The following is a 13,743-nucleotide window of genomic DNA, read 5'->3' as shown; positions in this document are numbered from 1 at the left end:
ATTTAATGAATATTTTCAACAATTATTGGTATGTGCAATGAAAATAATGCACTGCACAGTTTGAATTTTATTAAAGATATATTCATATGCACTTCCTTTTATTCTGAAATCCCCTATAATTTTTTCTGGATATAAAAGTACTTTTGTTTTATACTTTCTGAGATTCTCATTATGGGCGTCGGTAGGGACATTCACACTCCTGAAACAGCGTCAATATCAGTTGTGAAAATGACGTTTAAATTATTTCAAAATATAACATGCGGGTTATGATGAAAATGTTTTCTAACAAAAGCATAGAGCTACTGTACTCAGACTAAGGTGACCATAGCAAAAGGAAAACATGATCATCCTAACTACAATACGTTTTAAAGAACATTAATCACTTTACGGTCATGCGTAATACTGTCTAGTTCAAAACTACTTATGTCAGACATCTTTTTTTAATGCTCAAAATGCAGTTATACTAACATAAAGTCACAGGAACATTCAGAGCATCAACAATATCCGAGCACAATGAGAACAATGCAAAGCATAAATAAAACAATTAGAAGCCTTCCAACAATAAAGTCCTCAGCTTGCTGTAAAAGTCTCCACTGCAATTTTCTTCATGTAGATTCCACGGCTCTTCAAATCTGGTTCTCAGTGTCAAATCCAGGCTGTGTTGTCAGTTCTCGGTAGTTACTTTAATAATTACCGATTGGCTGCAAAGGCTACACATCTGGCTCACAGGTAAAAGAATGCTGTAAAATGAGCTGTGCTCGGCTCTTAATGATCAGGATTGTAATAACCCTGACGCAGATCAATGCACGAAAAATGAGAGCAGTTCTTTGTGGAAAATTTGTGGAGTTCTTAGAAATGGACGCTTACCTTATCTGTTCTTTGACGATTACCACATGGTGCCGTGAACCCAAAGTAGCGAACCCTCGTTTGTTTCAGCACGGAAGGTTTTGTTTGAAACTCGCAGACGTTTACGTCCCCTGTGCTTCGGACTTTATGGTCCGACCTTAAGATGGCGGTGCCCATGAGTGTGGGTGCGTTACTGCTGTCAGAAATAGCAGAAGACCCGCTGTACAAAGATGAAGGGCTTTGTGTGCTGGGCATCTTCGGGAAAAGCGCTATGCTGCCTGATTCCGCAAAGGAGTCCCTCGTTAACGCCCTGGCGGATAAGAATATTTTCCCTCTATTCGGACCAGATCAGGCAGACTGTCCGGGCGGCGGTAGTTTTATTCAGGCGTACTACAGCCAGGACAGTCGCGTCCTGTACCTGGTGCTCACTTCAGTGTATGATAACCGGCAGCTTCTCCGAGCGTGTGAAACGCTGAGTACTGGGATCGGACACTCCGAAGCGCACGATTTCTGGAAAGGGGCGGAAAAGCAGCACTGCTTACAGCTGATGTACCTATTCTCGTTGTGCCATATCCTTTTGCTGGTTCACCCTACGTGCTCATTTGATGTTACCTACGACAGGCTATTTCGTGCTCTGGATGCTCTGCGGCAGAAAGTGCTGCCGTTGTTGCGCGCTGCTATTAAGGACTGTTCGGTGTCCAAGGAATGGAAGCTGAACTGCAGGCCATGCCCTCCACGCCTGCTTTTCGTCTTCCAGATGAACGGGGTGTTGAAAGTCAGCGGGGGTGCTGGGTCGTCAGGATTGAGCGGAAACTGCGCGGATGCGCCCGGGGGAAGCTCCGAGAAGCCCAAAAAGCACTCGCCAAGGAGGCGCCTGCAGCACGCACTGGAGGACCAGATTTATAGGATTTTCCGCAAAAGTCGAGTCCTCACCAATCAAAGCAGTAACTGCCTTTTTACCGTTCCCGCAAACCAGGCGTTCGTGTACGTGATTCCGGGGCCCGACGAAGATCTGATCGGTGCCTTGCTGGGGCAGCTGAGGGCGAATTGCGCCCTGCGGGAAAATGACACGGGAGTGTCGGTGCCTGGGAACAGGCGTTACCAGCAGATGCGCCACGCTGCCAGACAGCCTTCGTTCAATGTGGAGAACAGCAGCCTCTCTACCGCCGGCGGACAGCTAGTGGACTGCACCCTGAAGGAGTTTCTGTGGCAGCACGTCGATCTTGTGCTGACCAGGAAGGGTTTCGATGACAGCGTGGGTCGCAATCCTCAGCCCTCTCATTTTGAGTTGCCGACGTACTCGAAATGGGCCCAGGTTGCGTTAAAACTCTATCAAGTCTTGATCGACAGCAAAGAGGAAGAGTCGGCTGAGCTGGCGATGAAACTGCAAGGTCAGCTGAAGGTGTTAGAGGGTTTCCTTGACGCCGACTCCAAGTTCTCCGAAAACCGGTGCCAGAAAGCGCTCCCGCTTGCGCACAGCGCGTACCAGTCCAACTTGCCCCATAACTACACTACGACGGTACATAAAAACCAACTGGCGCAAGCGCTGCGGGTTTACAGCCAGCACGCGCGTGGCGTGGCCTTCCAGCGCTATGCATTGCAGCTGCATGAAGACTGTTACAAATTCTGGAGTAACGGGCATCAGCTATGTGAAGAACGGAGCCTCACAGATCAACACTGTGTCCATAAATTCCACCTCTTGCCCAAGCAAGGTAAATTCCACTACAGCCAGACCGGGCCTGTTTATACACGGATATAGAAAGAGGTGACAGAAAAAATGTTTACATTATTACGTGGTATATGTTCGGTTTAATTTGACTAGTAGCAATTGATATGTATTGGAAATGCGTCTTTTGTCTTGTGATATGTCAACCAACCACCTGAGGTGCATTGAACAGGGAACAAGGATTTATTTGAGAGAGAACTGATTAAATGAAACCAGATGGGAGGAATGAAAACAAATGTGAGCAAAAGTCAGCTTCAGTACAGGGATGAGTTTCAGGTTTTTATTTGTAAAGAGCTTGCAGCTGTGAGCTGGGTTGAGCTTTAGGCTGTAGAGGCCGTTACTAAGGTGAGAGAGCGCAAAACACAATCTTGTATAATAATTGAAAGCAGGGAGGAACTCCACCCTTGTGAAATAAACACAGCCATCATTACGAGATTAATAGTTTTCATGTCAAACACGTTTGATTATTAAGCAGGCACTTTTTGTCCAAAGCGACGTATAAACAAAATCGGATTTGATGAATAGCGACAGATTTGGCCAGCTCATTTGTGGACACTGATTTGTTTCCTACACAGTATGATTTGGTAATTATTCAAGGTAAGCTAGTAGTTGGGTGTATCTAATGGATTCTCCCGCTAATTCTGTGCAGGGGAGAAGCCTGAGATGGACCGGAACCCACCCATCCTTTACCACAACAGCAGGGGGCGCTCCACAAGTTCCTGTAACTGTGGCCGCAAGCAAGCCACTCGTGAGGACCCTTTCGACATCCAAGCGGCCAACTATGATTTCTATCAAGTCGGTGTTCAGTGTCGCCGCTCCTCCAAAATAGCTTTCAGTTGTCTGCGTCTTATTTCTGCATTTTCTGAAATAACTCGTTCTTGCGCAATGTTTTTTCTTAGATGCTGGAGGAGAAGTGTTGTGGCAAACTGGAGAGGATCCACTTCCCTGTTTTTCAGCCCAGCACGCCAGACCCGGCCCCAGCGTCTAATGAAGCTAGCAAGCCCCTTGAGTCGGGGGCATCCGGGGAAGGAGAGAGGCTAAAGGAGAAGGAGACTTTGGGACATACTCCTGGGGAGGGTACCAGCCTCAGCCTGGCCCTCAGTCTGGGACATTCCACGGACAGCCTTGGGACGTATGGGGAAGGGGCGGAGGGCCAAGAGAAAAGGCCCAGTCTAGTGGACAGACAGCCCTCCACAGTGGAGTATCTCCCAGGCATGATGCACTCCGGTTGTCCCAAGGGTCTCCTACCCAAATTTTCTAGTTGGTCTCTGGTAAAACTAGGCCCAGCCAAAGCCTACAATTGCCACACTGGTCTGGAGCAACCTGGCTTCCTCCCAGGCTCCGCCTTCTTGCTTCCTTGGGACATCGTGATTCGCTGCCGTTCGGAGGAGGAGCCGGGACTTTCCGAGCCTCTCGACGGAGGCCCCTCCTCCTGGCCGGTCCCGAACAAGACGTTGGCCGGGAAGCGAGGGGGAGTCAGTGGGCTGGGTCGGGGCCGCAGACGGGATGATGTGGCCCGTGCCTTCGTTGGCTTCGAATATGAAGACGGTAGGGGGCGCCGTTTTCTAAGCGCCGGACCAGACAAGGTGGTGAAGGCTCTCGGCCCAGGCACTGTGAAAGAACCTGCCACACGCGTTCTTAATTCCGATATGCCCCTGTACATCCCCTCTCCCGCCCAAGGCCGCGGCCTGAAGCCTCACTATGCCCAACTCGCACGACTCTTCATTGTCGTTCCTGACGCACCTCTAGACATTATTCTCAACCCACAGGTAGGCCTCTTATAGGACTCTTAACATTGTGTGTCCAGTTTGACTGTAGTTGGCCTATGTTGGCATTTTTTAATTAGTATTTCATATCGACATTGAATACTGGTCCCAGGGAAGTTGTTTCTGTCAGAAACCACGTTGGGAAATTAATGGGTTTATTATTAATTGAGTTACTTTATCTGGTTATACACTAATGGCATATGAGTGGGTGATGATTTTATAGGCTTTTTCATATTTATGTCCATTTGCTACATTGGCATTTAGAACAGAATGTTAGGTTGTCGTTCTTTCAAGATTTACTTTCCGTTTGAGGGTCGTCTTAAAAGTGTGTTTTTTTTTTTTCTCTCCCCCTTGAACAGGTCCAGCCGGGACCCCCTCCATGCCCAGTGTTCCACCCAGAGCAGACTGAGCTGCTTCTGTCCCCAGACAGCTTCTGGGTACTGCGCTTCCCCTATGCCTACGTTACGGAGCGAGGGCCCTGCTACCCGCCCAAGGAGAACCAGCCGCTGGCTAGCTACCGCGTCCTGAGGGGCGTCTTGCGTGCCAACACCGTCAGCCCCACACCCTAATGGTCGCAGCCTTCCGGGGACCTGCCTTCAACCTACGCTCTTGGGAAGCCGGCATAGGAGACTTGTGAACGTCAGCTGTGTTGGGAGGTTTTAAATAGTTAATTCCACTGTCCTTCCAGTTAGAAAAAAAAATGTTTTTGCCTAAATAGGTCCACTGAGTTTGTGTTCTGTGCTTATACTTTGTTGAATTGGAATTTAATAATTATGAAAGATAACATTGTGTGGACAAAATTGCAACTACTGTTCTGTGGGAAATATCGGGTGATTCTACACAGTATGTATGATACATATTCTGTAGTCCATGGCATTAAGAAAATTAAATGCCAGTTTATTTAATTGTTGTCTTTATCAAGGATAATATGGGTGACCAATTTTTGGTGAATTTTTAGCACATGTACATTACTTTTGGATTGTTTTATGTGTTTAGATTAAAAACCCTTGTTTGAATTTACCACGATTTGTACAATGCATCTATTTGTGTTGTCTTGTCTTCTGTTCTGCTTCCCTCTTAGTTACTTAGTGTCTCTAGGTGTTTCATTTCCCAAATTGCAACAGTGTTTCATATATAAGTGTGATACTGGAAACAAAGCTCTCTCTATTCGCACGAATTGATGCTTGACACTTCAAATGGAATTTTGTATGGAATACGCTGTTACAAAAAAAGATGGGGTGTGCATTGTGTATTCCTGTTTGTGTGTATGCATAGCTAATCTTTCCATGGTTATGGGTGTTTGTTTTAATCACGTGACCCTCGAGCGCAAACTAGTTGCTCGCCCCGTTGCGCATGCGCCGTGATTTCCTGCGTTGCATTTCTGGTCATCGGCTGGCGCCGGGGCTGTTTATCGCTGCACAGCGCCCTGTCTGCACATTCAGTACTTGGCGTTTACAGTCGCGCGAAGAATATGGTAGTTTAAAAAACTAACAAGTAAGTAAGTTCTGCTTCTTTAGATATTAATTTTATTATTACTGATTGCCAGCAAGCATTTCGCGGTGATAGCGAAGCTTAGTACAGATGTATCTGCCTGCTGTGCACGCCGGCTGCGCTTGTGATATGCGTTTCTCTTGCGCTTTCGGGATGATCAGCGAGGAATGATGTGCGCCGCCGTTTACGTCCTGTCCGCCGTTACCGGATACGTCCTCGCTTCGGCTCTTTTTCTCAAGTGTCCGTCTCTACTGCATCGGAGGAAGCGAGAGCCGTTCCTCAGCAGACACATCTCCCACCGCGGCGGTAAGTGCGTCCAAAACCGGTTCGCCAGCGCCGCACTTCCCCTCTTCTTAGGCGGTCTGGTCCGGAATGATTCACTCTGTTTACATGCGGCAGTCTTTGTGCCCGTATCCTCGCGTCAATAGCCCGAATTTAATGGTGACAGTCCCACACTGATGCAACATGATTCGTTTCTCGATTGATACACTCCCGGTCCCATGTCTGGATACTTTACAGTATGTTTGGCACATGATTATATTGCGCATATACGGCACAGTTTTGTTATAGTACTATCATCCTTAGTAATATCACTATAGTGGAATAATTTTGATAATTGTAGGTGTCAGGTTTCTTATTAACGCTGGATTTAACAATAAACGATGTTGCATTTTGGGTATTTTATAAGCTGTTGATTGTCTTGATGGATTTTGTACTGATTCAGTTACTGTTATACTGTTCAAGTAATCAATACTCCTTATTCTTAAAACTGCTTTTTTCATAACATTACCTCTGGGGGGAAGAACGAAAATAATATACAAAAAGTACAGTCGTAAAGAGTATTTGGTATGGTAAGTTTCTTTAGAATTCTTCTAGTGTAATTGTAACCTATTTCGTTAAAATCTGCCCAAACCTGAAACTCCTCAAATGCAGTCAGACTGATGACTTGGTCATTTCTTTTTCCAGGTGCTGGTGAGAACTTGGAGAACACAATGGCAGCCTTCAAACAGTATGTCGTTCGTCGACGCCACGCTTGCCTATGGATATTTTCGCAAAGATCATTTTCACATACCGGCGATTGGACAGCTTAAGCTGTCCATCTGTCCAGATCAGCAACAATTTGAATGTTAAACAGTCAGGAATAGAAGGCTAATCTTAATCACTGTACACTAAACATACCGCAGTCTCCCTTTCTGAGTATTTAACGCTGCCTGCGGTTCTTCCTCTGCTCTCCTCGCGCGACTCCGTCGCCTCTCTCTTGGTCTGTAGCGCGGTGCAGCTGGGGACGGACATGCTGGAACTGGACTGTCATCTCACGCGGGATGAGCATGTTGTGGTGTCACATGATGCCAACCTGAAGAGGCTCACTGGCATTAACGCCTACATTTCCGACTTGCCTTATGCTGTGAGTTGTCCTGCTACGGGCTTCTACTCCTAACCTGTCTTACCGACTAAACGATGTTCTGAGCCTCCTGCCCCAGTTTGTTTGCAAGTATTTCTTTCCTGTGCTACAGGTATGATGCTGGGATCTGTTTCAATAACCTTTCCTCTATGATGTGCAGCTAAAATCTCTGTGCATGTGTGTTTATCTGCAGGCGCTGCCTCCGTACTTATGCAAGCTCGATGTGACTTTCCAAAGCGGTGGGTGTTGCATATGAAACCAGGGGAAAAAAATGCACTTTCTGAGTATCTGAGAGACTTCCTCATTGTAGTATGTACGCCTGTCAAGCTCCTTGGGTCGACATTGCACTGTAGTGTCTTTTGTCTTGTCTTTTCATAGTGTTCCTCATAAAACATACGACAATTAAACTTGAAAACGAAAAAACTGAAAGTAATATTTCTCAATGAAATCAATACGTTAGGACTTCTATAGCACTGAACCTCAACCGGTGGGTCGGAACCCAAAAATGCACCACCATTTTCATTGGGTCATGGAATGTGTGGTTAAAAAAAATAACGTTTTTCGTTGTTGTTTGACTTTTTTGTTTTTTTAATGTTAGATATTCTACTGTTACTGTGTTATGTATGTTATTGTACTATTAGTTTATTATTTTTAGAAATAAATTTGGTACAGATTTTTTAAAATCTGGGTCGTGATTTAAGGACCACAGAAAAAGATGAATCCTGAGGCTGAGAAATATTGTTCTATATAGTCTGTCACCTGCCACTATATCTGGACATTTTTTTTTCTTCAGATCATTAAATTTCATAGTTGATTTTTCAGTCATGGGCTGTTATAAATAAGCAGTGTGTTTTTGCATTCAGGAGAGCTGGACCACAAGCAGTAATGATTGATGTTACAGGCACAGAATGGGCAGAATCATTTGTCCCTGGAATGTAAACGCTGTCCCACATGGAGGCTGTGCCCGCAGTGTGAATGACTGTGCGTGATTTTCACCTGTCTGGCATACAGAGTGCTCCTGTGAAGGAGGTGAGGACAAGCGCTTCCCGTTGCTGAAAGAGGTGTTTGACTCCTTCCCAGACACTCCCGTCAACATTGATATCAAAGTCAACGACAACACCCTCATACAGAAGGTGTGCTTTCTTGGCATTTGCGTCAATGCATGAGCCCTTGTTTTGGGCTCATGTGTGTGTGTTTGTTTGAGTTATTCCATATGCTAACCCCTAAAGTAACACTTGTGAGAGTTTTTCGTACACAAAAATGTTCTGAGGCCAGAGCAAAAAATGATTGGTTCAGAGAGATAGCAAATCAGATTGTAGAGGAGGTGGGTCAAAGCAACTACAGGAAATCTTGGGCCCGCCTCCTCGAGTTGCGTGGGCCCACCTCCCGTACTATCTGATTGGTTATCTCTCTGAACCAATCATTTTTTCCAATGATCTCTCTGAACCAGTCATTGAACTCTGACATTTTTGTGTAAGTATAACTCCTACGAGCGTAACTTTAGTACCCTAGTACAAGGAAGTGACTGCATTTTGAAAATATATCCTTGCAGGTCTCAGATTTAGTCAAGCAGTATAACAGGGAGCACCTGACCGTATGGGGCAATGCCAGCAGCAAGATAGTGCAGAAGTGCTACAGGGAGGTAGGTGGCGCCATTGAACACTGGGCTCATGGCTGCTAAACCATTCAGTGCTGTTAACATGTTTATGTGTTTTGGTGGGTGGTGCAGCAGATACTAAACTGACAACACCAAGGCTACAACGGGATCTTGATTTAATTAGCGACTGGGCTGATACCTGGCAGACGAAATTTATCGTAGGTAAATGTAAGGTAATCCATGCAGGGAGCAGAAATATAAAGTACAGATATTTTATGGGTTCCACTGAAATAAAGGTAGCTGATTATGAGAATGATCTCGGTGTGTATGTTGATGCTTCCATGTCCCACTCTCACCAGTGTGGGGAAGCAATAAAAAAGGCCAATAGGATGTTGGGTTACATCTCTAGGTGTGTGAAGTTCAAGTCAAGGGAGGTGATGCTATGATTATATAATTCCTTGGTAAGACCCCACCTAGAATATTGTGTGCAGGTTTGGTCACCATACCTTAAAAAGGACATTGCTGCCTTGGAAAAGGTGCAACGTAGGGCTACGAGAATGATTCCTGGTCTTAGAGGAATGTCTTATGAGGAGAGGTTAGCTGAGCTGAATCTGTTCGGCCTCGAGCAAAGGAGACTAAGGGGGGCCATGATCCAGGTATAAGATTCTAACAGGTCTGGATGCTATTCAGCCAAATGGCTACTTCAATATTAAATACTAGAATTTGAGGTCATAGGTGGAAATTAGCGGGAGAACATTTTAAAACTGAATTTGAGAAAACACTTCTTTACACAGCATGTAGTTAGAGTATGGAATAGTCTTCCTGCTAGTGTAGCGCAAGTTAAAAGCCTGTGTTCCTTTAAATCAGAGTTAGATAAGATTTTAACAACTCTGAGCTATTAGTTAAGTTTTCCCCAAACGAGCTTGAAGGGTCGAATGGCCTCCTTTCATTTGTAAATTTCTTAGGTTCTTATGACCTTGTATATGTAATCTGATATATGTGTTTATCTGATGCTTTATATAAATTCGACAAACAACAGGACTCGGCCTATAAGCCCCGTTGTTACATTTGCATGTTAAAAGTCATGCTGAAAGCCAAGAAAGAGCGTAGACTATTTGCAGGTAGGTCTTTAAATGTAATGTGCTATTTAAAGTATCAGTCAAAAGTTTGTGCACACCTACCCACAGAAAAGTTTATTTGCAATATTCTCATTTTAGAATAATTATAAAGACATCAAAACTATAAAATAACATTTATCGAATTATGTACTGACCAAAAAGTACTAAGCAAAAAAAATGTAGGGGAGAGGGGACAGCTCTGTGGGTTGGGACTCAGAAGGTTACCGGTTCAAATCCCTGAGTCAGCAGAGTGATCCCACCATTGGGCCCTTGATCAAAGCCTTTAACCCCAGTCACTCCCAGGACTGGCTGACCCTACAGTCTCCTCTACGCCAGTTTCATGAGGTGGCCTCCTGAGATGCTTTTCCAGCTGTCTTGAAGGAGGTCCCACATATATGCTGAGTGCTCATTGGCTGCTTCTCCTCCACTCTCTGTTCACACTCCTCCCAAACCATTTCTACTGTGTTTGGGTCAGGTGGTCAGGTCATGTGGTGCGACACTGTCACACTCCATTTGACTGCTCCTGTGTGACTCTTCCCCCCTCCTGCCAGAATCCCCACATTCCCATTCTGTTCAGCATGAGGAGAGTGGTCATGCTTGTGGGGCTCTTCTACACCGGGCTGCTGCCCTTCGTGCCCCTCAAAGAGCAGTTCCTGGAAATTCCCATGCCATCCATCATCAGAAAGTAAGAGCTGCAGTGTGCTGATGTGCCCTGCAGGTGGCGATCTGCTTGCATGTGCATCTCATATCCCTCTGTTTGTCTGGTGATGTTGATGCCTCGCAGTCCCCTGTTTGCAGCCCAGAATGTGACATAATGGAATCTTGAATCTTAGATTAGTAGACTTAGGGTTCGCTTCTAACCTGTTCCGACAGTCTGACTTGTAGCGTAATACACGATGCCTGCTGATTACCCTTTATTCTTGGCCGTCATAATTAGTGTTCTTGGCCTGAACTCTCCCCCGTATTAGTAAAGTTGACCATTTTGTATGTCTGGGCAGGCTGAAGGGCCCAGAAAATATGACCAGAAGCCAGAGGGCAGCTGTCTGGCTCACTGACACGTGAGTACTGCCACAAATTTAGTCCCAGCTCTGCTACACTCTGCACTCTGGAGGAGTTGCGTTAAATTTTGCTTACGAGTCAATAGCATTTGTTTATAACAGTTAAATTACCTGAGTAAAAAAGAACCTGCTATTGCATGGTCTGGTAAACAAATTTTTTATTCTCAGGTTTTGAACGTTTTCTTTGCCTTCCGTGAATGTTTGACTCGACATTTTCTTCTGCATAGGCTGCTGATGAGAAAAACCTTGTTTGACCACTTAACTGCAAGAGGAATTCAGGTAACAGGAAAAAAGTGAAATAAATGTTGACAATTTTTTTTTTTTTTACGTTTCATGCTTTTCTTTCAGCTAAAAAAACTGAAGTGTCTTGCTTTGTTTCTTGGGTGGGTGTGGGTGTGTTTTTAATCCTGATCGTTTTCAGTTAAAATATCACAAACTATATTTCTTAGATACCACCCAGCCCTAGTTGACTGATAACAAAAGCAATGACTCCATAAATAAAAATACAATAATTTAAAATGGCTGCATAAAAAACACTTTACTTGATGGGGCACAAATATAGTATTACGCTATTATTTATATTAAAATTAACCACAAACTAGTTTTAGTTACATACTGATCTCATGTTAATTCGTCATTATTGAATCGTAATGCATCTTTTATCCCAGGCAGTTACTATATTTGTTACTATATTTATTAATTCTGTAAATATCTGTGAACTACTGAAGGAAATACTGAATAACAAGTGAGATACTGAACTCATGTTTGTTCATCATTAATGAGTCATAATGCATTTTTATGTCAAGTAGCAACTATATTTATTCATTATCTGTACGTCAGTGGAAACTGAGTTATTAATAAGTGTTTGTGCCTCGTCAGGAAAAGTGCTACCAGAATTATTAATAAACTCTTATTTCATAACAAGGACGTGTAGTGTTGCATGAAACTGTGAGATTGAATTTAGATATGTAATTTCACCACTTTTCAATGACATCTTGGTGTCGCGTGTGTTTTTTAAAAGTCCGGCTGTGTCCGGCACTCTCAAACCAGCTGGCCCGCACGTGCTCCATTCTTCCCCCAGGTCTACGTCTGGGTGCTGAATGACGAGGAAGACTTCAAGAGAGCCTTCAACTTGGGGGCCACTGGGGTCATGACGGACTTTCCCACTAAGCTGAAGGAGTTCATGGACCAAAATGGCATCACAAGGTCCCACTGAGCTTCACCCACATACTTACGCTCTTGGACATCGGAGCCCTGTTCTTCAGAGCCCTGATGTTCAGTGCCCTGTTCTTCAAAGCCCTGATGTTCAGTGCCCTGATGTTCAGTGCCCTGATGTTCAGTGCCCTGATGTTCAGAGCCCTGATGTTCATTGCCCTGATGTTCAGAGCCCTGATGTTCAGAGCCCTGATGTTCAGTGCCCTGATGTTCAGTGCCCTGATGTTCAGAGCCCTGATGTTCAGAGCCCTGATGTTCAGAGCCCTGATGTTCAGAGCCCTGATGTTCAGTGCCCTGCTCCATGTTCAGCAGGGTGGGGTTTCCCATATGCACTATATTTTTTAAAGCCAACCTCATAATGTCTTTAGCTTCATTTTCTTACAATGAAACGTTTGTACTGTCATCACATCTGACGCTACAGGTGCATATATGCATGTATCACAGAATAAATTACCTTGGCTTTTGATAAGGTTACGCCTACTTTAGATACATACTTTGCTGCTCGGACAGGTGCACATAAAAAACAGAGGCAATATCTCAATATTTTTTTTAATCGGATGCCTCTCAAAAGCCTTCTGCCATGGAAGATAAGGCTCATTCTCCATTTGGTGTCTGAATGGTGGCGGATTAATTCCGAAAAATCTGTTTAATTTATCCCTAAAGTAAACCACTTAATATATGTGTTAACATGCCCTACCATTATGTATGCAAAATTAAGATGTGAAAAGATTTTGTCCGTTTGTTGCTGGTGTTATCACATCACAAGGCACTCAGTTTGTCAGAAATTTGTTGATTTTTCAATTTATATTTCAATGCGTCTGTTTCTAATGACATATAAATCGCGCGCTCTTAATAAAGACTTTCATCAAAAAAGAACAAAGACCTACCTGATTTCCATAGCTTTATAATCGTTTGGATCAATCATCAGAAATGTGGTGCAACAACAGTGACATTCTGATTAAAATGGAAGGTGACCTCGTGTTACAATTTATAATCAATGCAATAAGACATACCAGATTATTTTTTACAAAAGTTAAATTACCCAGCCCTTACAGCACCTAATGCCTGTGATGTGTAGATGTTGCTACACAATTATCTATAAATGTATTAAATAAAATGAGCTAGAATGGATTCATCTTGAGATGCTTCCTCTACGGTGGCTCTTCATTCACAGAAACAGTTAAATAGAGCAAGACAGTAATGCCCAGTGACCCAGTAATGCCAGTGACCAAAATCACTGTAACAAATGTATTTTTGAAGTAAATTACATATTTTAATGTAATACAATGTTTATCATGTATATTGTGAAGATTTTATGCAATCTCATAAGTTGTACCTTAAAATATTGTTTTATATTAAAATTGGTTATTAAAACCCTTGACTGTGACGAGCTGTTTTCCAGGTGCCAAGCAACTATAAAGCATGATAGAAATGGAAAAATCAACCAGATTATGAGATTCTAGTAAAAAGAGTTTTATTAGAAGACAATAAGAAGCCTTATTTAATATGGCATCACCTGTGTGA

General features: G+C 43.9%; 2 protein-coding genes across 3 annotated transcripts; both read left to right on the top strand.

Moving 5' to 3' along the window:
• Nucleotides 1–802: 802 nt before the first annotated feature.
• On the top strand, nt 803–5,358 carry smg8 (SMG8 nonsense mediated mRNA decay factor). The gene is made up of 4 exons (XM_048982939.1): nt 803–2,558; nt 3,222–3,367; nt 3,472–4,341; nt 4,698–5,358. Exons 1-4 carry the CDS (start codon nt 1,010–1,012, stop codon nt 4,905–4,907), a joined length of 2,775 nt encoding a protein of 924 aa, XP_048838896.1. The 5' UTR covers nt 803–1,009; the 3' UTR covers nt 4,908–5,358.
• Nucleotides 5,359–5,477: 119 nt separating this feature from the next.
• LOC125712667 (lysophospholipase D GDPD1-like) lies at nt 5,478–13,598 on the top strand. 2 transcript variants are annotated; one of them, XR_007383367.1, is made up of 12 exons: nt 5,478–5,832; nt 5,991–6,135; nt 6,796–6,838; nt 7,099–7,234; nt 7,425–7,470; nt 8,243–8,364; nt 8,784–8,873; nt 10,498–10,631; nt 10,945–11,004; nt 11,232–11,283; nt 12,086–12,291; nt 12,427–13,598. XR_007383367.1 is itself a non-coding variant. In XM_048982954.1 (11 exons), exons 2-11 carry the CDS (start codon nt 5,997–5,999, stop codon nt 12,218–12,220), a joined length of 957 nt encoding a protein of 318 aa, XP_048838911.1. In that variant the 5' UTR covers nt 5,478–5,832; nt 5,991–5,996; the 3' UTR covers nt 12,221–13,598. The 2 variants fall into 2 exon arrangements, 1 of the variants encoding a protein (XP_048838911.1); XM_048982954.1 differs by having other exon boundaries at nt 12,086–13,598.
• Nucleotides 13,599–13,743: the final 145 nt, after the last annotated feature.

The sequence above is a fragment of the Brienomyrus brachyistius genome, chromosome 18, assembly GCF_023856365.1.
Source record: "Brienomyrus brachyistius isolate T26 chromosome 18, BBRACH_0.4, whole genome shotgun sequence".
Lineage (NCBI taxonomy): Eukaryota > Metazoa > Chordata > Actinopteri > Osteoglossiformes > Mormyridae > Brienomyrus > Brienomyrus brachyistius.
The sequence above is the reverse complement of the archived record's forward strand: the minus strand, read 5'-3'. Positions and strand labels throughout refer to the sequence as shown.

Bases quoted from the DNA above. Each gene is read 5' to 3' on its own strand.
- smg8 (XM_048982939.1), top strand. From the start codon at position 1,010: ATGGCGGTGCCCATGAGTGTGGGTGCGTTACTGCTGTCAGAAATAGCA. The intron at 3,368-3,471 runs GTCGGTGTTCAG...GTTTTTTCTTAG, and splicing joins CCAACTATGATTTCTATCAA to ATGCTGGAGGAGAAGTGTTG. The intron at 4,342-4,697 runs GTAGGCCTCTTA...CCCCTTGAACAG, and splicing joins ACATTATTCTCAACCCACAG to GTCCAGCCGGGACCCCCTCC.
- LOC125712667 (XM_048982954.1), top strand. From the start codon at position 5,997: ATGATGTGCGCCGCCGTTTACGTCCTGTCCGCCGTTACCGGATACGTC. The intron at 10,632-10,944 runs GTAAGAGCTGCA...ATGTCTGGGCAG, and splicing joins ATGCCATCCATCATCAGAAA to GCTGAAGGGCCCAGAAAATA. The intron at 11,005-11,231 runs GTGAGTACTGCC...TCTTCTGCATAG, and splicing joins GCTGTCTGGCTCACTGACAC to GCTGCTGATGAGAAAAACCT.